The sequence below is a fragment of the Leuresthes tenuis genome, unplaced genomic scaffold (genome assembly GCF_036924035.1).
Source record: "Leuresthes tenuis unplaced genomic scaffold, fLeuTen1.0.hap1 SCAF_6, whole genome shotgun sequence".
NCBI classification, from domain to species: domain Eukaryota; kingdom Metazoa; phylum Chordata; class Actinopteri; order Atheriniformes; family Atherinopsidae; genus Leuresthes; species Leuresthes tenuis.
In genome coordinates, this window is record NW_027325360.1 from 10,402,857 (window position 1) to 10,426,169 (window position 23,313).

The 23,313-nt window shown below is 39.2% G+C and overlaps 3 protein-coding genes across 3 annotated transcripts in view; 1 reads left to right on the forward strand and 2 right to left on the reverse strand.

Annotated features, from left to right (window-relative positions):
* The window catches only part of atosb (atos homolog b), a 176,025-nt gene that overhangs the window by 25,924 nt on the left and 126,788 nt on the right, over positions 1 to 23,313 (reverse strand). The gene's annotated exons all lie outside the window — the stretch shown is intronic.
* Positions 3 to 6,610, reverse strand: cenatac (centrosomal AT-AC splicing factor). The gene is made up of 11 exons (XM_072387522.1): positions 6,357 to 6,610; positions 5,214 to 5,380; positions 4,778 to 4,876; positions 4,611 to 4,677; positions 4,262 to 4,324; positions 3,520 to 3,587; positions 3,302 to 3,416; positions 3,167 to 3,197; positions 1,682 to 1,777; positions 1,293 to 1,425; positions 3 to 182 (listed from the first exon to the last, which is right to left on the reverse strand). The coding sequence occupies exons 1-11, from the start codon at positions 6,471 to 6,473 to the stop codon at positions 65 to 67; spliced, it is 1,074 nt and encodes a 357-aa protein (XP_072243623.1). The 5' UTR covers positions 6,474 to 6,610; the 3' UTR covers positions 3 to 64.
* Positions 8,854 to 22,131, forward strand: LOC140309015 (uncharacterized). The gene is made up of 5 exons (XM_072386854.1): positions 8,854 to 9,117; positions 10,633 to 11,472; positions 12,373 to 13,228; positions 16,684 to 16,880; positions 18,102 to 22,131. Exons 1-5 carry the CDS (start codon positions 8,913 to 8,915, stop codon positions 20,687 to 20,689), a joined length of 4,686 nt encoding a protein of 1,561 aa, XP_072242955.1. The 5' UTR covers positions 8,854 to 8,912; the 3' UTR covers positions 20,690 to 22,131.

Genomic DNA, 23,313 nt, shown 5'->3' on the forward strand with positions numbered 1-23,313 from the left:
GGGGGGGGGGGGGTCATTCAAACTATGAGCATCACTATAAACCCAAACTCTCACACACAAAGTTTTAAATGTCAGAATTTGTCTGCTGTTCAGTCATTTTTGCTTTCTTTGAGCCTTCTGTGCCGTTCTCCTGCTTCCTTTTCTGTCTCTTCTTCTGCCTTTCTTCTTGTCTGAACTGGTGCCTGTTGGGGGAAAAAGTGAAAATGTAATTGCGGTGAACAGTGAAGCTGATTAATTAAGCTGTATGGGTAAGGGACAACGGGAAAAAAATACATTTGATGGCCAATACTGAATCTTGTTTTGAGCAAACGTATGTCAAAGAAAAGTTGTATGTTTGGAGGTGTGCTTGAATAAGAAGGAAAAAACGAAAATGACTGTGTTTCTGCATTGCTAATCACTAACCAACTAACCAACCACCTGTCCAACACTGTCCAACCAGTAGCAATAATAATGGGAGGGTTGACCCTGCCCCAGTACATCCTGGAGCTGGAAGATCACTTCCAGAAAGGAATTCTGTCTGCAGTGTACTTGCAGGATACTTTCCATCTAATCTTAGATCTGTTTAGTTTGTGCAATAATACACATGAATGATAGTATGAGGTCTTACATTGATCTAAACTGAGCATCCCGAGGTTGTGTGGGTTGAATTAATTAAAAAAAAAATCAAGACAGGAAAGTAACACCGAATATCGAAAGAATTTCAAACAAAGCCGAAAGATTTCATCTCTACAACATTTGACTATTAAAAGTATAGCAGAGTTAACTACTATAAATCAGGCTGGTAGGTTTTCATGTACACTAATGATCACATACAAAAGTAGCTGCCATTACAGAAAAACGTACCTGTCAAAAGTTTAGATCTGAGCAGTGATTTTTTTTTTCTTTTAAACTGCACACTAATCGTTCTATTATGGGAGAGGCTACGCATATCTCAATAGAAGTACCTTGGAGCTGTGACTGATTCAGAATTATATTTCAAAGCTCAGGGTGACAAAGGTCGCTGACAGGGATCTGTCTAATCTCTTAAATTTGAGGTGCATTAGAGACTAAATGTCAACAGAGGCAGCTAATATGTACATGTACTCTATGGTAGTATCACATCATTTACTGCTGATCACATTTACAGTAATCTTCATTAACGTGCATTTTCCCTGTTAATACCCTGCTGCACACACCCTGACATAGTACTGATGACCTGAAGTAAAAGTGTGAAGAAATAAAATGAATTAGACTGAGTTTTAAGAATCTTGGCTTACAATAATTTTGCTGAGAAGACTTTTTTTTTAACCGACCTTGACTGCCAGCGTCGGCCACTGTTCCACACCCTACCAAAGGAGGGAAGCCAGTTGGCGTCCGTATGTGAGCTGTGATCAAAGTTAGCCCCCACTCTGTTTGGTGGAAGCTTCCTCAGCTTCTGCTGCTCCTCTGGCAAAAGACAAATACGCCCCGGTTAGTGTATTTTTCCCTCTTGGCATAATCATTTCATCAGACCAATTTAGATCAAGATCAGATAAATAGGTTTAGTTTTAGGATTTTTCAAGCTGCAGCAGTAGAGGGACCTGAAGAGTTGCATCATTCATACAAAGCCACGAATTGAACGACAAGATGTTCTAGTAAACTTAAACAACCAATAAAACGTTAGTGGTCGGGCTTTTTGCCTTGTTGAAAGTGCTGGACATACTCTGTTTGAGGAAGTCTTGTAGTGATGGGCCGATCTGTGGCTGTGCTGCAGAGGACCCCTCCAGAGGATCGTCTTGGAGCCAAGGAGGGACGGCACCTACAACACAGAGCTCATAGCTATTAAAGAAGCCACTTGAGCTTTGAAAAGTGGGCAAGAGCAATGGAAAAGAAACGGTGATTTATCAATCCAATCCATCTCTTGATACATTCTACATTACAAAACATTAAGACACTCAAGTATCACAAAATCCCATCAAGGAGGTGTTTGGTTTATCCCCACTTTCACTCTCCAGCATGAGATGACAGCCCTTAACAAAACAGCCCGAGTCTGAAACACACCACTGACTCCTGATGTCATCATTAAATCAGTCTTGGATTACATGAAGACACAGAAGATACTGATGCCAGTTTTACACTAAAAGTTCCAATGTTTAGATGTCCTTTGTTTAAACGTGGGTAACACCCACTAAATGACCAGAACTGGTCCGCTAATTCCCAGGGAACAAGTCTGGAACTATGACACGAGTTGTTGGACAAGAATTTTTTCATACTTTTTTGAGATAATTAAGAATTTTTTGTTCTCAGACCAAGACATTTAGAGTCAAAAGATGGGTTCCTGTAAAGAAAAAGTGAGCTGTGCCCCGTCTTGAAACCACGACCATAGACTCCTCATGGAAGATTAGCGTGTGCACCTGGCTGTTGTGTTTCCTTTTGCGAGTCGTTGAGTCTTTTGATGTGTTAGTGAAAGCCAATTTAACACTTTTGCACTTCACATAAAAAACAGATTTGAGCGAGCGTTTGCAGGTTTTTTTTTTTTTATAACCAAAAACAGTATTAATCCAGTAAAGAAAAGCATTAAATAGATCTAAGTACGGTACATAGAAAAGAGAAGAAGTGCTGTTTTAAAGGCAGAAGAGCAAACAAAGCTACAACTATCATCATCGTGTTATACAATTAACAATTATCCAGACATGGCCAAGATCTTTTTTGACACAATAATTAACTGTCACACAAAATGCTGCATAATATAGAAAATGACTGAAACCTAACATTTACATCATTTGGACTGCATTAATTATTAGGCAAAGAGAAAACTTCTTACATGTACGGTTAAGTGTGCAAAGCATGTGTGGGTTCTGCACAGCAGCTGCAAATATGGAGCAGCTCGGCCACGGCCGGGCAGAGTCATCATATTCTTATGAACTGAAGCGTCAGGCTCGCTAAGCTTCAGGGGAAATGAGCAGTAGCACTTGATCACACAATAAAGTCCAGGTTTCAACACATCACTGATAGTGAATTAAGAGACATCAGGATCTAATTTTAAAAAAAAAATCATTAATTTAAAATAAAAGTATGTTTGTGTTCTTGTACACTTTCCAAAGTGTTTTGTTTCATGTCGTTTACCTAAATTTACAGTATATTTTCAGCTAACTTTTTTTTTTTTTTTTTATAATTATAACCCTTACAAAAAGGCATCTCACATTACCTGTATGAACATTTCCACTGCTCGCTGAATCCTGGAACAGAGGGGAAAAAAAGGGATCTATTTTAGTGTATGTGAAAAAACAGAAAAAGAAAATACTAACTATTCCACCTCTCTTAATGATAACTGTCAGGGTACCTGATAACCGATAAAGGTCAGGCCTTGTCCTGTAGGAGCCCACCGCGCCTCAGCCATTGAGTCGACAAGGCTGCTGCCCTGATGTTGGTCTGATCCTTGAGAATGAAACTGAGAGCTGTTCCAAAGAAGACAAAATGAGCACCCCCCCAAAAAAGGAAGATAAAAAAAAACACTATGCAATGTAAAAAAGTATAATAATCAGAAAGAAACGGTGTTACCTGACAGAACCCTCTGCAGAAGCGTTGGTGTTGTTTGGTCCATTGGACAACTCCTGCTCTTCATCGCGCTGGTATTGATTCAGGAAAAGCCAACAGTGGTTCACAGTGGAAGTCTGACATCGAGCCGTGCTTCACTTTAGCTTGCATCACAGCAGTCCTAACACACCACTTTGCTCTCTATGTTAACGCAAACTACCCCTCTTTGATTTAACTATAAAGCACAGGATTTCACTTTACTTTAACTTTACATTAAAACTGAACTCCGTTTTTACAATGAAATCAATCAAACGCAATTATTTCTTGTATTTCTGGGATGTAATAATCAAATTGCTGAAGAAAGTTCAGGGATCAACGGACCAGTTTAACTTGTAAACTCACCATGTTCCAGTGGTGTTTAATATCATTGTTATCTGACTGATTTTGCTAGCAGGAATCTTTGTACTTTAAACTACGGTAATTTCCCTTTATTCAAACACAACTGAGCGCGATTAAAGTGGACAATGGTTTGAAATTGCACAACAGAGCTCTGCTCGATTCATTTTACATTCAGGTTGGCTCTATTCTGATTAATTTAATATAAACGTAGAACTAACAGTCTCAAAAAGAATTTCCAAGTGATTACTGTTGCTTGACATTCACAATTTTACATCTTACATTAAAAAGAAGAAGAAGAAGAAGAAGAAAAAAAAACACATCAAGGCCACAGCCATGGATACTGCCACTGCATCCTTGGAAAACAAACCTCTAAAAGAGACTGAAAGACCTCCTGACGATGCTTTTCCCGGGCCCGGATCAAGTCAGCTTCCTGCAAAGCATGCAAAGATAAACAAGAAAAAAAAATATTACAATGAAAATATTTATAATCCTATGAAGATATCATTCTGTGGGACACATCTGTCATATCTGTCTGTCCGTTAGATTGACTGAAAAAGCACTAGAGGAGGATAAAGTATATCAGGTTTGCAGTATCACTGTATTTCCATGAAGAGATTGTGTCCATATTTAGCCAAAAAGCCAGCTCAGCTTGCAATCTTTTAATTTGCTGACATGAAAGCTAATGTGGACTATATTTGAAAATGATTTTGCATTACCTCTTTAACGTACTCATCCTCCTTCTCGACAAATGATTCCAACACTTTTGTGACCTCAGATTTAAATCTAGACAACAACAAAAAAAAAGACAGAAAATTACCAGCTGAGTAAATCTTTTATTTTCGACCCAAACTTTAATAATGACAATGCAGACTTTTAGGCCCACCTTTCAGTTTCCTCCTCTGTGATGATGACTCTGTCTCTTAACTTTGGGTCGGCTTTATTGTCCCACCAGAACTTGTGAGTGTTCGTCTTGTGTTCTGGACTGAAATCAAACACATTTGAAGCAAAAGATGAGTGTGTGAGATTTCTGTAACCTCCCACAAGCAAAGCACAGTTGTTATTGGGAACCACTTGGCAAGTTGCCTTTTTTGCTGAGGAAACAAGTAAGCAAAACCCTTAACATGTTCATGAAATGTTTATTTTTCTCTGATGAACTCCTTCAAACCTCTCAGTGATGATCAAAAACAAATAACTCCTCTAAGAGGCCGAGAGATATGTGCAAACCAGGCTAAAACATGTCTCGCGAGCAGAGATAGGCTATCTCAATGCGTCCAGGCAAACAAAAGAACTAAAATAAAAGTCAACAGCATAAAACCTACGTCGCCATGTGTTCCAACAGCCCTCCGTACAGCACGGTCATGTTTTCGTCTGTAACATTTCTTTCAACTTCAAGCCCGCAGCAGTAACACCAGAATGTCTTCTTGTGCTGGGTGCAATCAAACTTCTCTACTTGGGGTTTTTTAAGGGTTCGGCGAGCTTCCTTCACCTGGGAGACATGAAACAAACAGAAAGTATAAAAAATTACACCCGTGTTAAAATTAAAACTAAAAACAAAATCTAAGAAAAGTGTAAATTTTACCTTCATGCGTGTGTGAGTGTAATTTTCGGAGGGTGTTGTTAGTGGTGCCATGCAATTATAAATGTATATATATCAATAAACACAGTAATTGTCAAATGTTATGGATGAAGGTGAAGGGCAAGATAAAAAAAAATTAAAAAAAGACAATACCAAGTGAAAAGTTCCTTGATATGAAACAAGAAACTTAAGAAATTGGAGACATTGCGCGGCAAATGTACGTCAGTCAAAGAAAACCACAAGCATTAAAAAAAATAAATGAATTTGAATCTAAAACATAAAAAGGATTGGAGTAAAACATAGAATTGATCATACCATTGGGGGAAAAATAAGTTTTTTTTTAGGATAAATTTGCGTTGAGGTACAACACCGAATGAAACGTTAACGTAACCAAAGCCGTTGCAAAACAGCACAAAGCACCAACAAAACACCAAATAAAACAATGAAAAACTGCACGGAATTTAAGAAATATTAAAAATAAAGAATTATTCCCCATTGCTCTGTTTTATGAAACATAGTGTCTATGTGTGTTTTTTTAAAAGCATTTTTTCCTGAAGTATACCTGCTTTTGGTTTTGTGTCTGTTTTGTAGTTCAGAGAAATCCTAAAATATATTCAGGCAACAGAATATTGAGAGAACTCCGTATTACGTATATTTAACAGTGAATTATACATCTATTTTAATCAGAAAGTGCTACAGTATATGATGCGAATGGCAAAACAGTAATTCAGTACTAATTTTTAACAGATAGGACACGCAAGATGATTGGAAGACCGATGGTTTGCGGCTAACTTTAGCATGACCATGTTCACAACATCGGCGATGTGAGGATAAAATACTGCAAATGGTACAATTATTATGAATCTGTAGACTCAAAGTTGCTTACCTTTTCTAAAAATTTCAGAAGAACCACTCTAAGTCTGCTTTGATGATTTTTTCCGAAGATATGCTTCTTTCCGGAGAACGTTGTTTGTCTGCATATGGCGCAATAATATGCACCCATTTAGATACTGTGCAGTCCGCCGAACATATATAACAGATGAAATACAAGAGCTAGAGGCCGTACTCAAATTTTATTTCTTCTTTTCAAATTTATTTACTCGGTAAACACTGCTACATACGACATGACCAACAGGAAGAAATTCCGTTTCGAAATGTTTCCGTGTGGAAACAGAGGAGCGGACCACATGAACTTCCTCTTTGTTAAGTTTTAGCATTACCTCTACCAGCTGGTAGGGAGTGTGCATCAGAATGACGTTTGGTTTATTATGCTTTTACAGGGAAAAAAATCATCTATTTTAGCTTTGTTACTCTAAGATACTGAAATAGAATATAATAACACTAACTGGTTGAATTCTTTTGTCTGTTAAATCCTATTTTACTTATATCTTTACTAAATTTGGAATCATCCGTCTTCTCACCTAATATTTCTGACAATGTATTCTAACATGTGCTAATGTTACTTCTTGTCCACCATAGTCACATCTGCCAGTATTATATTTGTCTGTTCTGAACAGTGCACTATGTAGTCCTGTATAAAATCACCATCCTTTCCTCTCCTCTTCACAACGCTTTTGCCATCTCTCTTTTATTTTCTTCTTTATGATGCTTTTAATTTCAGACCTGCTGATGTTAACCATCAAATTAATGAATGCACTGTTTTATTGCTTCTTTTGTGACTTTTTCTGCCATTTAATTTCCTTTAGTACTGACATTAGCTGGTACCCATAAAAATATAACAACAGGCCCCATCATGTCATTTCTTTAAAGTCCTTGGTGTATTTTTATAAGAATGTCCGATCTGCTGTCTGAACAATTATTTTGTAAACTGGTCAATGATGAACTAGAGTCAGAAAAAAGTCTCCACAAAGTCTCCATAATTTTGCAGATGTTGGAGATTAACATAATTGATGTATATTTGTTTCTGGATTTGAGCAATCTTTCCCTGATTCCCACTTTCACAAACTTTGTTAAATAATTCCCATGAAATATCCTTACAAGATTCACTGAGATGATTAAACATTATGTATCATACCTGATCCTTTCCAAGTGATGACATTTAGATTTTTTTTTTGAGGGCTCGATTCAATTCTGTATTTTTAGATGATAAATTTAGTAAATCATTGGGACTTTGCTCATTTCATAATTGCTCCTAATTTTTCTCTATTATGGCTTCCCCTCCTCTTTTCCCCTCTTCACTAAGGTTTTCTACAATTTCAACAAAAGTTCTTGCCTACATCTCTGTTTTGTCCTCTTCTCTTTCAGCCATTGTTTCGCCATCATTTAGGACTGGATATTGGTACTCCCTTTTAAATCCATTCATCCTTTTTATCATTGTCCAAATTTTCTCAATTTGTGTCTCCATTCCAACTGAATTACAACAGTTCCTCCAAAAATCTTTTTTTTTCTTTTGCATTTTTAACTCTTCAAGTTACATTTGCCTTAACCCTCTTATATTCAAAACATTTCTGAAATCCACGATTCCTTTTTCACATTTCAAAAACTTTATTTTGAGATTTCATTGTTTTTTCACATTCCTTTGTCCTCAAAGACTTGTATTTTATCTCCACATTCTTCAACTTTATGAGCACCAACACATATTGAATGTCTTCACTTTCCTTTATAGATCGCTGCTGTATGGCCAAACCTCTGACATTTGTGACAGTGACGTGGTGGGGGGATATAAAACCTAACTTGGAAGCTCATGCAACCGATTTGAACTCTTTCCAGAAGTTTTGATTCTTGAAACTCCAGCAGTATGGATAAACTATCAGTTATTTAACCATTAGTTGATTTCAACTGGTTTATGCCAAGTCTAAAATCCAAATATAGTCGTCAAATAAAACCAAATTTCTATTATCAGTCACCTCCCACTTACTCTCTCAGACCACAAGAACCTCAAACAGAGCAAATTTGAACCTGGTGAGGTTAAACAGCAAAGAAGAAATTGCAATGTTGGCTAGACATTAATCAGGTTTTGACTTATATACAACTTTATGAATACTTAGAAAGCGCTCAATTTGATTTGATAGTTTTTGTGCGTGCACTTTAAACTTTAGAAAAATTTACACACAGAAACTTTTGATCACACAAACCAGTCATTAATGTAGTATTTTTTTTCTTTTCTTTTTTAGTTTTTGCTGGTGCTAATTCTACATTTACAAACAACAGGAAAACAAGACTTTTTGGAAGTGATCTGTGTAAAGTTCTCTGTGTTCTCTGTGTGTATTTTAGCTTTTACCAAATTGTGTCCAATGTTGTGGCAGAGAAAATAACAGGATGTCACCGGGAAAAGCACAAAAGATTAATTTGTTCATCATCAGCAATTGAAAGCGGAACTATATGAGAACTTACTTTTAATGTCGGATCTCTTGAGTGTGACACAATGCGGCTGTAAACAAACAATAATAAAAAAGAATAACGGCGTCGCCACCGTTGAGTCATGGATGGCTATTTCAGTTCTATAGACCCAACAATGTCTTCCGTTAAGTGTTTAAGAGAGTTTGTCAACGAGCGACTAACTGCTGCGGCTGACGAGATAGTCAAGGTCTTTGAAAAGACTATCGTCGATTACGAGAATGAGATCAACCGTCAGCGCAGACTGCTGACCATCATCTGGGAGCCTCGAGTGAAATTACACAGGACAGGTTTGGAAAAGCTCGCTCGCCTTTAAAAACATAAAGTCGTAACTTATGCTGGGTCTCAACCGTTCAAAACCTAATATTTTTGGATGGATGTGTTTCTTTTTTTTTTCTTGCGTACTGCGAGAAAAATGGGCGCAATATAAAAAAGTAAATAAACCCATCGCGAGTCAAACTATGTCGTAACCAGTGAACAGAAACAACAACGTCGCTGCTCTCTACGTATTGTTACACAAAATAATTTCAGACATATGTGAAAGAATTATTTAAATATGTACCTCTTTACTTTTACTCCTGTGGTTTTTGAAACACGTTTATGTTTACGTTGACCTGTCTTTCTTTTTTTTTTTTTTTTTTTGCTATAACAGGTTTGAATTTATCTTATATTTAATCTGATCCGTCATGACACTGATCACCTGCCTGATATTAAGACCCTTTAAAGCCCTCGTCATATAGCTAAAAGAGCTCTGACCAGGCAGGAGGTGCACAAAGAACACCTGAGAGTGTACTGGAGTGTTTGATACCAGGATGTTAGCTATGGATCCTCTTTAGTGGGCTGTGGGGTCAGGTCTTCTTCTCCCAGTACGCAGTAAATAAGATTCACGTCAGGACTGCGGAGCTGTAATTGAAAGCATGATTTCTTACCTGGCAGCTACTGTCTGATGTCAGACAATGTGCTGCCCTGTCTAGTGGTGGCCAGGACACAACATGAAAAGGGCCCAGATGTAACAATATGTACATTTATTCACAGGCTCTAGAAGGAGTTTAATTTCGGTTCTGAGTGGGAAACCCTGGGGAGATAACCTAACAAAACAAAAGAAGAAGAAAAAAAAAACAATTACTTACCACCCTAAATTTCCTACAGATACCTGGGGGTGGTACTGGACAATAAACTGGAGCGGTCTGCCCACATAGATACGGTGTATGTCTGCAGTGATATGTTCTAAACAGTGTTTTCAACTTTTAGTGCCGTACACAGGAATCAGTGGGACATCATTACCAGTAATGAAGTTTTTGGACTATCTCAAATATTGAATGTAATAGAAACAAACAAAAAAATGCACTTAAGTAACATTTAGTTAAAATATAAAGTAAAAGATGAAACTGTACAAAAAAAAGAATGAAAAATCTAATAGAATATAGAAGTAAAAATGTATATATACAGAAGTAGAATGAATATATAATGTAGCAGAATGAATCTGAAAACACAAAACGCGGTGCTGGCTGTCGTGCAGGGGGTGTGGTGTACATGCACAATGTGATTATAAAAAAAACTATGTGTACACCACAGTCTCACTGCTTGTCACTTTTTCTAACTCAAAAATACGCTGACAGTTACTTGTCTTTACTTCGCTCTCAATATTAATTTGTGTTAAATCAGATTAAAAGCAACGCTTTAAGTGAAATGTGGAGCGGAAGGCAAATTTGCCTGTGAGGTATAAAAGCTACTTTTTCTAACAACTACTTTTCTCTGACATCCTACTTATGTAAGCTACTTTTTTGTCTCACTTTCCTTTACAGAACTCCCACAACAAAACTTCTTTAAGGTGAAGGAAGTCCAATCCGAACAGCAGCTCTCTATTCAGGAGAGGAACTCTAGTTTGGACCAAAAGGACTCGGAGTATGGACAGATCGAAGACGAACACGGGGAAGTGTCCACCAGTCAGGACAAAGAGCAGCTTGTACTGAAACAAGAGACTGACAGCTTTTTACTGACTCTTACTTGTGCCGAGGGGGATCGCTGTGGAGATCAAATTCTCTGCTTGAATCCTGTCGAGGCTCTGAGTTTCCCAGGAGAGGAGTCCATAGACATCATATCAATGAAAAGTTCTGAGGTACCAGAGCCCAGCTCTGACCATCAGGTCCTGTCCAAGTGCTCTCTTTTAGCCGAGAGCCAAGGAGGCAACCGTGGAGACTCGGGACCAACTGGAAATGAAGAAACAAAGCTACAGAAAAGGCGTCAGAAAAGCATCGATGAACACGATCCTATCACGCTGAGGACCCCCTTTTGTACTCGCACAGGTAAAATGTGTGAGTTTAGATGTGACACCTGCGGGAAAGCATTCCCGTTTAAGTCTAAACTGATGAGACACCAGATAATCCACACGGGAGTGAAGCCTTATTGTTGCACCATCTGTGGTAAAAGATTCAATCAAAAATCAATCTTGAAGGTCCATCAAAGAATCCACACCGGCGAGAGGCCGTATTCTTGCGACGTCTGTGGGAAAAGATTCAATCAAAAATCAATACTGAATGTTCATAAAAGAACCCACTCGATCGAGAGGCCGTACTCCTGCGATTTCTGCGGGAAAAGATTCAATCAGAAATCAAAACTGGAGTCTCATGTCATGTGGCACCCAGGTGAGCACCACATTCTTGCCTGACACGTGACAAACGTGCCAGCAGTTATTCGAGCTCGTCGGTCCACGAGAAAATGTGTTTGTATTGCTCCTCTGTTTGTTTGTCTTTTCTTGAAGCCTCTAAATTAAATTTTAAAAGGATTGTACTGATGGACCAATCTCAGGCCATGACATTAAGCTTTTTCAGCCACTCTCCTTCATCCGCCACTTTTTGTCAGATATTTACACACAGCTGTTCTTTGACAAGGGACAAATGACAAATGGGACAAATGACAAAAAGATAGCTACAACTGCACAGTCTCAACATTGTTTCAGATGTCAGGGCAGGAAGAATCTTAACCTGAGTTAAACTTAAGTGAAAAGTTTAGATGGCTGTTGGTTTAAAAAAAAAAAGATGGTTTAAAGATTGCGATTATGCCAGTTGAGTTGATCTTTAAACATCCAACTAATTTTTAAAGTTGTGGTCAAGTCGTGCTGATTTATTTATTTTGTTCACATGTAGTTTTTCGGCTTTTTTTCCCCCACAAACTTAGTCAAACTTAGATGGTTGGAGTAGCAGATATTCAGCCTGTTGCTCACACTGCGGGTTTGACATTTTCAGTCTCACAGCACAAGAACATCACATTGATCTGTGAGCTGTAAACGCAGTCTGTGTATAAACCATTAATGTCAAGACCTGAATCTGTCTCTGAATCTCAATTCTCTTCTTAGATTTTTACTGACGAGTTATTTGTCCAATGTGGAAGCTTCCAGAAAGCAGTCTGAACAATCGAGTGATTAAGAAAGCTTGAGAGAGTGAGATTAATTTGAGAGTGGTGTAGAAATCTAGAGACTGAACGGTGGGTAATTTACAACTGTTTACCATCATAGTTACGTATTTTTCTGTTGCTTCTCCTTCCAGAGCAATACATCTGTAAGGAGGAAGATGTTCTCACTGAACAGCAGTTCTGTAACCAGGAGAGGAATTGCAGTTTGGGTCAAAAGGACTCTGAGTCTCCAGAAATTAAAGAGGAACAGGAGGACCTCTTCACCAGTGAGGACAAAGAGCAGTGTGTGCTGAAACAGGAGACTGATACATTAATGCCGACTTTTCTGTACAACAAAGGTGATCACAGTTGTGCTCAACCTTTCTACGCAGATCCTGTTGAATTCCAGAGCGCGTCGGGGGAGGGGACCACACCCAACTTATCGGACTGTAAAGGAGGCAAGCAAGCAGAAAAGAGACGTCACAAAAGCGGTCATTCATATTACCCCATCCCATTAAAGACTCCCTTTAATTCTTACGTGGCTAAAAAGTGTGAGTATAAATGTGACACCTGTGGGAAAGTATTTCAGTTTAAGTCCAGATTGATTAGACACCTGAGAATCCACACAGGAGTGAGGCCATACTGGTGTCACATCTGTGGCAAAAGATTCAATCAGAAATCGATATTGCAAGTTCATCAAAGAATCCACACCGGCGAGAGGCCGTATCCATGTGACATCTGCGGCAAAAGATTCAATCAGACCTCGATACTGAACGTCCATAGAAGAATCCACACGGGCGAGAGGCCGTATTCTTGTGAAATCTGTGGTAAAAGATTCACTCAGAAATCAATACTGAACGGCCATAGAATAATCCACACAAGCGAGAGACCATACGCTTGCAAGACATGTGGCAAATGTCTCAGGAGTCAGTCAAGCTTGTTGGTTCACATGAAAAAGCACACAGAAGAGAAGGGCTATTCTCGTGACATGTGGGGGAGATTTCAGACTTAGCTGCTCCTCGAAACTCTGCATGAGAGCCCTACTGGTGAGAACCCCTGCATTTATCCAACGTGCAGTGAACCGTTTGCTAACCTGTAAATATAGAAAAAATCTCATCGCCTGTAGCAAAAGCTGCTTTTCCGCATTTCATTTGTAAAGGAATGTATATCTGATTTTGGACACGCACATTACCTGAATGTAACTGGTCTTAAAACACACATATATATAACACAGATATTGACTGCAAATTACTCTTATCAGTTTTATATTAGAAAGTCTCCGTAATTTCTGATTGTCTGTGGGAATAGAGAAGTATTTCATGGTTCCACTTGTTTCTGCATACGTATTTATTCCTGCCTTGGATGCTTCTAAACACGTCGCGGTGATGTGACAAAAAAAAAGTCTTTCCGATAGATGAGTCGCCCACCATCAGTCATTATGCAGCAAACAAATCACTTCGATTTCTGCTGTGCTCATTTTACATTCATAAAGATTGGTCCAATAGTTTAATTTGTGACTGTGGGGTGAAAGTATTGGTCATTCGCTGCTCCTGTAGGAGTGCACAGACTGAGGAACTGCTGCGAGTTAACTAAAGGTGTGGGCTGAGGGCGGCAAATATGAAAGGGATACGCAAAAGATTGATCATCTGCCGCTAAATTCTTCGTTTAGGAGAGCGCACAGAGAAAGGGGGGAAAAACGACACAAGCCAAAGTTTCTGCTAATTTGTTGTCAAGATGTTAAAAAAATCCTGGAAGAAAAGCCTGGACTACAAGGTGCCCCCCCCAAATGTGCCATCTCATGTACAAACTAACTCCAGCTCTACCAACACAGGACCCCGGAGTATTTCCAGCTGGGAAAATGCTCAACTGTAACGTGTTCCGAGCAATGTCCAAACCTGGATCTTGTCTGGGCTTCCTGTGTTCGTGTGAAATTACTTGTAATTGTGATTCATCATAAATCAATCATGTAGCCTTGCAACTGCAAAGAATTTTCTGAAGACATGGGACACTTTCACTGTACTGATGTGGTGTGCACACATGTAAGTAAAGCTCAAGCTTAGAAATGTTATTTTTGATTGACTAGATAAGACTAAGGCGAAATAATCAAGCTAAAACCTCTGTTTAGGAAAGTTCTCAAGCTGAATTTAGATAGTTTTATCATATACTGTACATCAATGCATCAGAATGAATGATGTTTTCTAATATGGAGATGGCATAGTATGAAGGCTGTGTATATAGAATTGCTCTAAGTTCATTCTCCATATGGGTATATACTTATATATCTGTTGATTATGTATTTACTGTGTAACAATTGCATAATGTAAATGTAGGGAAAATGTGATTCTTAACAAAAATAGAAGAAGATTGTCATCTGAATGAGGTTTGTATTTGGACTATTTCTTTTTTTTTACACTACACCATTTATGAAGGGATCGTAAACTCTGATGTTGCATCGGAGAAACATTTTTGTTGGCAGTTATCTGTTCAGTGTGTTATCATTTATTGTCGCGGTTTAGAGATTCAGAATACTCAGAAGTGAATCAATTTATTGGCTATATGTTAACTGCCCAAGTGTTGGGAGAGAATATCTCGACTGGTGCGTGAATAAAATGAAAGAGTGAATCGATCATAGTTTTCATGTGTGTTTATTCAATGACTAGAGCTTTGAATTACAGACAAAACTGTTTTATTTAATATATACTGTAGATTATACTTAATAACGCCGGTAATTCTTTATAAAAATTGGAGAGGGATACAGATTTTGTCAATCTGGATTTAAAGCAAAGATGACACCCAACCATAGAGTGTCCTTCACATACCTCATGCTTAATAACCCTGTTGAAAATGCGGAATGTTGTATGTATACTGAAGGTGGACCCAAGGAAGACCCTTATTCACTTTACCACTTTAATCTTTACTGATAAATTTACACAAACAAATGTGGCAGCAGAATCTTCCCAATGAACAAGTACAAAATAATTTGTCAATGAAATGAGGTGTAATCATAGTAACTAAGAATAATCACGAATAATGTGTCAATAAATATAAAAATAGAAAATCATAAAAACGAAATGAAACAAGGAGAACTCCACCCTTTAGAAGCCGAGAGTGACCTTTCCTGCAATCAGCTATTTTGATGCTGTATCTTCATCAAGAGTCGATTAATCCATTATTCAAAAGCAGTTTTTGTGTGATGACAAGTTAGTTGATCTTGTTTTCTCTAGAAATTGGCCTTTTATTTTCTCGAGATCTGTAATTCTGTGTGCCACACTGAGTTTAGTTAAGAGCATCTGCTCTTGAGCACACGCCACATACCGAGCATCTGTGCTTGTAAATAAGAGTTTAATCAATTCCGCTCTGTCAGCAGCTGCTCCTCAGGCGATCCCACTGAAAACAAACTGTACTGGGCATAACCAACAACATATATTAACCCATTGTCTCCAGTAAACAAGACTTGTTCTCTCAAGATGATGACAGAATCAACCCGTTATCTGTGCAAAACAAGTTTTGCTGTCTCAAAAACGATAATTCACTCATGATATTCAGATGATGATGTTAAAAAATAATATTTCGAGCACATCCTCGTTCAGCTTCCGTAAAATACATTTTACATTTCTTATTTCTCAATGATCTATTCCAGTTTAAAGGTGATGAAATTAACTCAGGGAGATGATCTTTGAGCATATTTGAGAATAGTTCAACATTCAGTTTTTATGAATGAAAAACTTGGCCAAGCATAAGATGACATTCAATGTCTGTCGAGAGAACTCCAAATAGCAGACAGACTGTGTCTTCTAACAGTCTCAAAAAAGAGAAAAAATCCTTTAACCAGGTGTGGACTTTAGACCAGAGCATATATCTTATACCACACCATTCTCACAGAATGAACATATGGTATTTTTTTCAATATTACAAAGGGATAGCCTCAACAATTCTTCAGAGGGTTGCACTTCATACATAATTTTGAATTTCATTTTTGGGAAAAAGCACCAGGGTGTCATGATGGGCTGGTCAAAGAACTGACCTCTGCCTGACTGAAATGCCGTGGTTGACCTTAAGAGAGCCGAGTATAGCATATACTTGAAGACCTGGAAGACCTGCAGCAATGTTGTGAAGAAGAGTGGGTCAAAATCCCACCAAAATGACATGACAGACTCATAAGTTATCCATGCTGGAAGTGGTTCTATGAGCTGTTAAATCAGGAGGTGTGCTTCATGTTTTCAAGTAATCATACTGTCTGATATATTTTTTCTTTTTTTTTTCTTTGAGCATCCTGACATACATTATTCGAACTGATAGACACTAAGCAGGACTGTAGTGTCTCTAAACTGTGCCCAGACGGCCGAACATGAGAACTCTATCAGCGCGCACGTGACTGTAGTGGGTGGAAGTGACAGTTCAACCCACGCGGAAGTAAACAGACGAGAGCGAGCGCAAAGAGTTATTATTTTTATTATTTCATGAAGTTCTATTTGCGTCTCAGATTTAACAATGTATCCAGTTCAAAGTATGCGCAAGTTCGTCTGTGATCGACTAACTGCGGCTGCTCAAGAAATACTGGGAGCCTTCGAGAAGAGAGTGGAAGACTACGAAATCGAGATCGTTCGTCAACGAAGACTGTTGGACACGGTGTTTTCGCCTGAGATAAAGTTACAAAGGACAGGTTAGCCAAAACACCAAGTTCTTAACTAATGGGGGTCGGTCTGCATTTTGTCGAATGAGTTGTCCCATTCACGATCGGTTTTAGCTGCGTTCTTTCGGCTAACCTTATGGCATGGCGTGGTGGACAGGTTTGACGCATCAACTTGTAGTTTCAAAAGAATAACGAGGTCACGCAGAGTAAGATTGTGACATAGGACCTCGCTAAAAAGCTAAAGCAAACACATGGCAACGCTTATGGGCCATGAAAGCAAAAGTCCCGGACAGTAGTTCAAAATAATTGATGTTATTTCACATGCGGAAGTTGGCGCATGTGTCCCTGTGAGGCAGTAGTTTACAGGTCATAAAGTCCTTTTTAACCCTTTCAGCTCTAAGCACTGTTTAGATAAATATTTTTTTGTGATTTTGAATAACATTCAGAAGTGCTCCACTATTCTGTCCTAACAGGTAGTGTCACCACAGTATTCAGCGTGTGGTTGTGGTTGTTTCTCTTAAAGAGGAAGTAGATTTTTAAGGGTGTTCCATTTGAATAGCTTCTGGAGATCCATGGGACTAACACGATGTAAGTTCATGAAGCAGCCAGAGTTACACTGATTCCTTTTGGGTTTTTTTTCAGACAAGTCCCCAAGCATGGGCCAGAAGTTTAATCTCCTTAGTGATGGAGTTTATAAGAAGCTCTTAAAGTTGTTTGGCATTATGTGGTGAAACTCGACAGTGTGCACTTTTTACTTTTGACACATCTAATTTTCATCTTAAACCTTTTTTCTGTATTTTCATAAGCCCTCTCGAAGGTGAAAATCTCAACATGCAAGTACTGGGAATGAACACATCTTACTTCTTCTTACTGCAACATTTTAGGATGTTGGAAGGATTATTAGACTAATTTTACTGAGCGCAGTAAGGACTGGCATACCTCACAGTTGCTGACTTTTGCTCTGCGATGCAAAATTTTGTAGTCAGTTACAAGTGCTGGCAGAATTTCCGGGATTATAATTAAAGAGAAAATAATTAAGTCTATGTCAATAAGTCTGTCATTACTATAGCTCAGAAACACCCCAAATGTGTTTCTTTACTTTACCTAAAACATTACACACCTTTTAAAAAAAATAGCCTAATAGCATTATCAGTCTTTGCATATGAGGAGCTACAGAGGTTTTAATTTGTACTGTATTGGGTTTCACATTTCCAGGTTTTCATCATCACTTGTCTTTGTCTTCCCCTGAAGATCAAACATCTCTCAGTAAGGAGGATCAGGCTGTCCTGAGCCAGAAGCAACACAGTAACCACGGGACAGACTCCATATTGTTGCCACCACATGCTCTAAGGGTTAAAGATGAACATGAGGAAATCTGCATCAGTCAGGAGGTCAGCATTTTTAGGCAGACTCCGACTTCTGATCGAACTATCTCCAGTGATCGACCTCAGCCTTTGGACCCCAACCAGTCAGCGAATGACAATCCTCCATCCAAAACTTCAAGCAAAGATGTAGAATCGGGGCCTGACAGGCCACCTTCTGCAGTGTCACCAGGAAACAATGACCACCTGCTCCTCTCTCAAGACTTCTGTGAAGCTGAAAACCAGGATTACCCAACTTTTGATGATGGAAGCGTAACACCAGCTAGGGATATTGAGGCACTCCAAAATGAAGAAAGTGCTGCGTCAACCAGCAGGTCAGAGTTAACGCAGCTGGAGGAATGTCAAAGGGAGACTCCAGCAGATGTAAGCACTCAGTCGGTGCCAAATGAAGACCGTAATGGTGAGACTTCAAGCTGTAGTGCAGAACTAACACATAATGAGAAGTGTAACACCGAGATCACAGCATCAACTGCAAGTACTGAACCAGCTCCAAACAGCAAGCATACCAGTGGTAGCATGACCACAACGGCAACCAGATCCACTGACCCCACGCCAAATGTGAAATGTGATGGGGAGCCAACAGCAGCTGAGGTGATTCAAGATGGGAGACAAGCCTCACCTGAAAGTGTTGAGCTAATTCCATCTGAGAAAAGTCAAGATGGGAGAACAATGTCAACTTCAGGTTTTACGCCAACACCAAATGATAAAAGCCCAGATGGGAGACCAGCCTCAGCTGGAAGTGTAGAATCATCTTCAAATGAGGGGGGCAAAAATGAAAGACCAAAAGAAAAAAGCAATACTAGCACATCAGACACGTGTAAGGAGCTAACAACCAATGAGAAAAGTCACAATGAAGGACCAGTCTCAGCTGAAAGTGTTGAGTCAACACCACAGAGGGGAAGCAAAGATAAGAGCAAAACATCGGCAACAAACCAGAAAAGTAACAAAGAGAAAGCAAAGTCAGCTAAAAGGACTGACATTACATCCATCAGGAAGCATAAAGATGGGACGATGACGTCAAGTACAAGTTCTGATCCAACGGCAAAGAGGAAGTCCAAAGATGGAAAAGCATCAAGTACAAGTGCTGAAACAAGGCCACACAAGAAAGACCATGACAAGAGCACGAGATCAGATAGCGATACACCCACAAGCTCCTCATGTCACGATGATGCACCAGCTGGAAGCTCTGAACAAATACAAAGCGAGAAGGCAACATCTAATGACAGTGCAGATCAGACAACAACTACAAAAGCCCAAGAGGGGGAAACGATGGATACTTCAAGTTCGGTACAAAATAAGAAACGCGGTGAATGGAGAGCAACTTCTTCTAGAAAAACTGAGTCAACTAAGAGTAAGAGCGTTGGTGAGAAAACAGCTGAGCGCACCAAAGCAACACCAAACAGGAGAACCAGAGATGGGAAAAGCACAACCTCAAGTCCGAAATCAGAAAGTACATCTAGTGATCGTAGCCCAACCTCTAGTAGATGCAATGAGTTAACAAGTAAAAAAGCTAACTATGAAAATGCACCTTCAAGAAGCAAGGAGGCAACATCGCTTAAAAGACCAAACGATGGGGATGCAGCATCAAATGAGAGTTCTGATCCAACACTCAAGAAGAAATTGAAGGATAAGAGCACACCGACCAGAAGTACTGATGACAAACAAGGGAAACACAATGAAGAGAACGCATCAAATGAAAGTGCAAACTTTACACCGCGTCAGAGTGACGGGAACACATCCGATGATGATGCCGAGGAAGAGGAGAATCCATTCAAGTGTGACAGATGTGGTAAAGTGATGACCAACTTCAAAAACTACAAGTTTCACATGAAATCGCACACGGTTGAGAAGACTTTTAAATGCGACACCTGTGGGAAAATGTTCAGGGAGAGTTGGGAATTGAATAAACATATGATAGTTCATTCTGAGGTGAAGCCATTCAAGTGCGACGTCTGCGGAAACGGATTCAACCGGCGTTACAACCTGGACCTGCATGCTCGGGTCCACACGGGGGAAAAGCCGTACAAATGCAGCATCTGTGGCAAGACCTTCAGCGCTTTAGTCAATATGAAGAAGCACATGAGGATCCACACAGGTGAGAAGCCTTACAACTGCAAATATTGCAGCAAAGAGTTCGCGGATTCCTCCGCGTTCAAAAATCACGTGCGGGTGCACACAGGGGAAAAGCCCTTCAAGTGCACATTTTGCAATAGGAAGTTTGCCATCAGCACGACTTTGAAAAGGCACCTCAGAACACACACAGGCGAGAAACCGTATAAGTGCAGCGTGTGCGACAAAAAGTTCGGCCACAGAACAGACCTTAAAGGCCACATGAGGACGCATACCGGCGAGAAACCGTACAAATGCAATAGTTGCGAGGAACAGTTCTCCACCTGGACAAAACTCAACAAACACAAGCGCATCCACTTGATTGACACGCAAAGCTCCACCGATTAACATGTCTGCGTTTTACACTCTGAACTTGCTGTAAAAGTGACAGCTGCAGGTGTGACGCGTTTTTAATGCATCTTAAACCATTCGAACCAAAGGCTGCGCTTTTTAAAAAAAAAAAAAAAAAAAAAGGATCTCATCTGAGAGGTTTCAAACGGGAGGCTCCAGGTCTCAAAGGGAGTTAGTTTTTTGGACTCGTCAAGCAGTCAGACTGGAAATTGCACTTCGTCTACATACCTAAACTGCAGTCCTGCAGTCAGTTCTGGAAGTTTGGTTTGAGTACAGGATCTACGGTTGTTTTACAGGCATATCAGGCACCAACCTCCCGCACGACGGTTTAGAATGTCATGATTTAACCACTGTGGATTTGCACTTTCCTTATGGGTAGTCGACCATGAATGTGAGCTTGTATTTATTATTAGTCTTCAAGTAAATTTTTTGGCTGTTTCGCGTTGCTGTTTCTGTGAATGTGAGTCTTTTCCACTGTCTTCAAGCAGCTTTGCTGGTCATATCATTCTTACTCAAGGTGAATTCTAGATATGATCACCAGGAAAGAGTTGAGCTTTTGTGGATTTTATTTCCTCATGTAGTTTACTGACGTTTGAAAAAGGTTTGACAAAGAACTTGAATATGAGCTGAGTTCTCGATTTCTATGACGCAGCTAAAAACTGTGGCTCTGATCCATCGGACCGACAAAGACAGAAAAACAGAAGCTCAGAAATCGTCAGAGCCAAACTCCAAAGTTTTGTACCTTGTAAATTTTCTTTAAGTACTTTAATATGATGTCTTAATTTCTGTGATTGTTTTGTAAGGATTAAGCGGGTACGGAAAATGCACGAATGGATGTTTTGTAGTTGTGATTTAACTCCTTTTCCAGGATCTTTATTCTTTTCCAAGTGTTTTATATTGCTGATCATTTATTTGAAGTGTTTTGAATGATTTAGTGCAACAGTAAATAAAGAATTTGTATTTCTTTTCGAGACCTGCCCTCCTTTGATTGTCATCAGGTTATCTGTGTTAACAGCTTTGGCAGGAAGGGAAAAAGTTTCCTTTTGGACGAGTGAGAAAGTTCTTTGGTGTTGGAATTCGTTAGGAGGAAGATCATTGAGCTGCACCTGTGGAGGAAATAATGATGAGATCGCACACGCCTGTGATGAGGGTGTCACCGTTTAGTTGAAATGTGAGATGCAGATTAACCAAACTGCTGATCAGCTCATCCTGTTTGTATAATGTCATGCCTGTCACTCATATTTGAGTTCAGCAAACATCAAATTAAAGCCAACTTCTTTAAAAAAAAAAAAAGAAAAAGATAGTTGTGTTGTCCATAATTCCTGAATATTTTGACAGTTGGGAGTTAAAATATTATCTGTGTGGCTGAGCAGCCGCTCACACGCCAGGAGGATAGAAACGGCGTCCATTGATTTTGAAATAGAATCATTAAAATATCTCCTTTTGATCATACCATGGATGTGTGGTTTTAATTCAAAGTCTATAGTATACACTGAAGCTCTGTGTGCCAGTAGCACCGAGCACAGGAACCATGTTTACATGATCAGACCAAAGCAGTTGTAATAAAATACATGCAATAACATACCCAGAGATTGCAGACGGGGATTGAATCAGTCCTGTCAAAGTTCCATTCCCAATAAAGCTGCTATGATTAACATGCATTTGTTTCCTTGTTTCCTAGATTGCTAAATGCATCAGAAGTTGGGATTGAAAATCTCCTCGTAACCCCGTGTAGATGGTTGCTTAAAGCGTTTCCAGACTTTTGCTCCTATAACTGCAGTGACATCTGACTAAATCACACCAAACCTAACTTAAATAGAAGATCAGCGCAGTACGATGATCTCTGACAGAGAAAGTTAGAGGCAGCAGAATGCTTTGAATGTTTACTCGTGCAGTCCACAGTGTTGTGGCTTCGGACGTACCTCAGTCAATAATTCGATTCACTACCACAACCACCCATGTATACAAAGGGTCCAACTCTTAGCTGTAGCTTGACTCAACAGTCAATAAAATGTCTCCCTCGGTCCTCTACCTTTTATGTACTTGTACTTTGTCTCCAAAAGTCAAAAGGCAGTCAAATACACTGCGACTGCTTGTCATTTGAAGTCCATGCATGGATTTGTTTTCTAAATTACATTTGCTTTGAACTGCAAGCAGCCAAGGCACTTAGGAGCATCCAAAGAGTGTTAAATTAATTTTGTATACGTCCAGATTAAATAGACATTTTAAATAGGATTTCAAAATCTTACAGTTGGACTTGAATGAACTAAGTCTAACTGCAGTCCTGCTCACTGTTATAATTAACAAGAACTACAGGGAGACAAACTGTCACTTTTAACAAGCCCAATACATCTGCCCTGAAACAAACATATTGGATTTGAGGACTGATCTTTCTTTTTTTGTTTAAACCAGCAGCTACCTTGGCTCAATCTTTTAAAAATAATCTCCAAGAACACTCTCCAGCAGAATCAAAGCACTCAAGGCTCCATTCTGCCTTCATGTGGCCATTTATGTATTTGCACTATTTCATTTTTACTGAAATTTTTAATTCCATTCAATTCAGTTTTATCTATAGAGCATCAAATCACAGCAAATGTCAACTCAAGGCACTTCAAAGAAAC

Bases quoted from the DNA above. Each gene is read 5' to 3' on its own strand.
- cenatac (XM_072387522.1), bottom strand. From the start codon at position 6,473: ATGGGTGCATATTATTGCGCCATATGCAGACAAACAACGTTCTCCGGA. The intron at 3,417-3,519 runs GTAACACCGTTT...TCTTTGGAACAG, and splicing joins TCTGCAGAGGGTTCTGTCAG to CTCTCAGTTTCATTCTCAAG. The intron at 1,426-1,681 runs GTATGTCCAGCA...GTCTTTTGCCAG, and splicing joins ACAAGACTTCCTCAAACAGA to AGGAGCAGCAGAAGCTGAGG.
- LOC140309015 (XM_072386854.1), top strand. From the start codon at position 8,913: ATGGATGGCTATTTCAGTTCTATAGACCCAACAATGTCTTCCGTTAAG. The intron at 9,118-10,632 runs GTTTGGAAAAGC...TTTCCTTTACAG, and splicing joins AGTGAAATTACACAGGACAG to AACTCCCACAACAAAACTTC. The intron at 16,881-18,101 runs GTTAGCCAAAAC...CTTCCCCTGAAG, and splicing joins GATAAAGTTACAAAGGACAG to ATCAAACATCTCTCAGTAAG.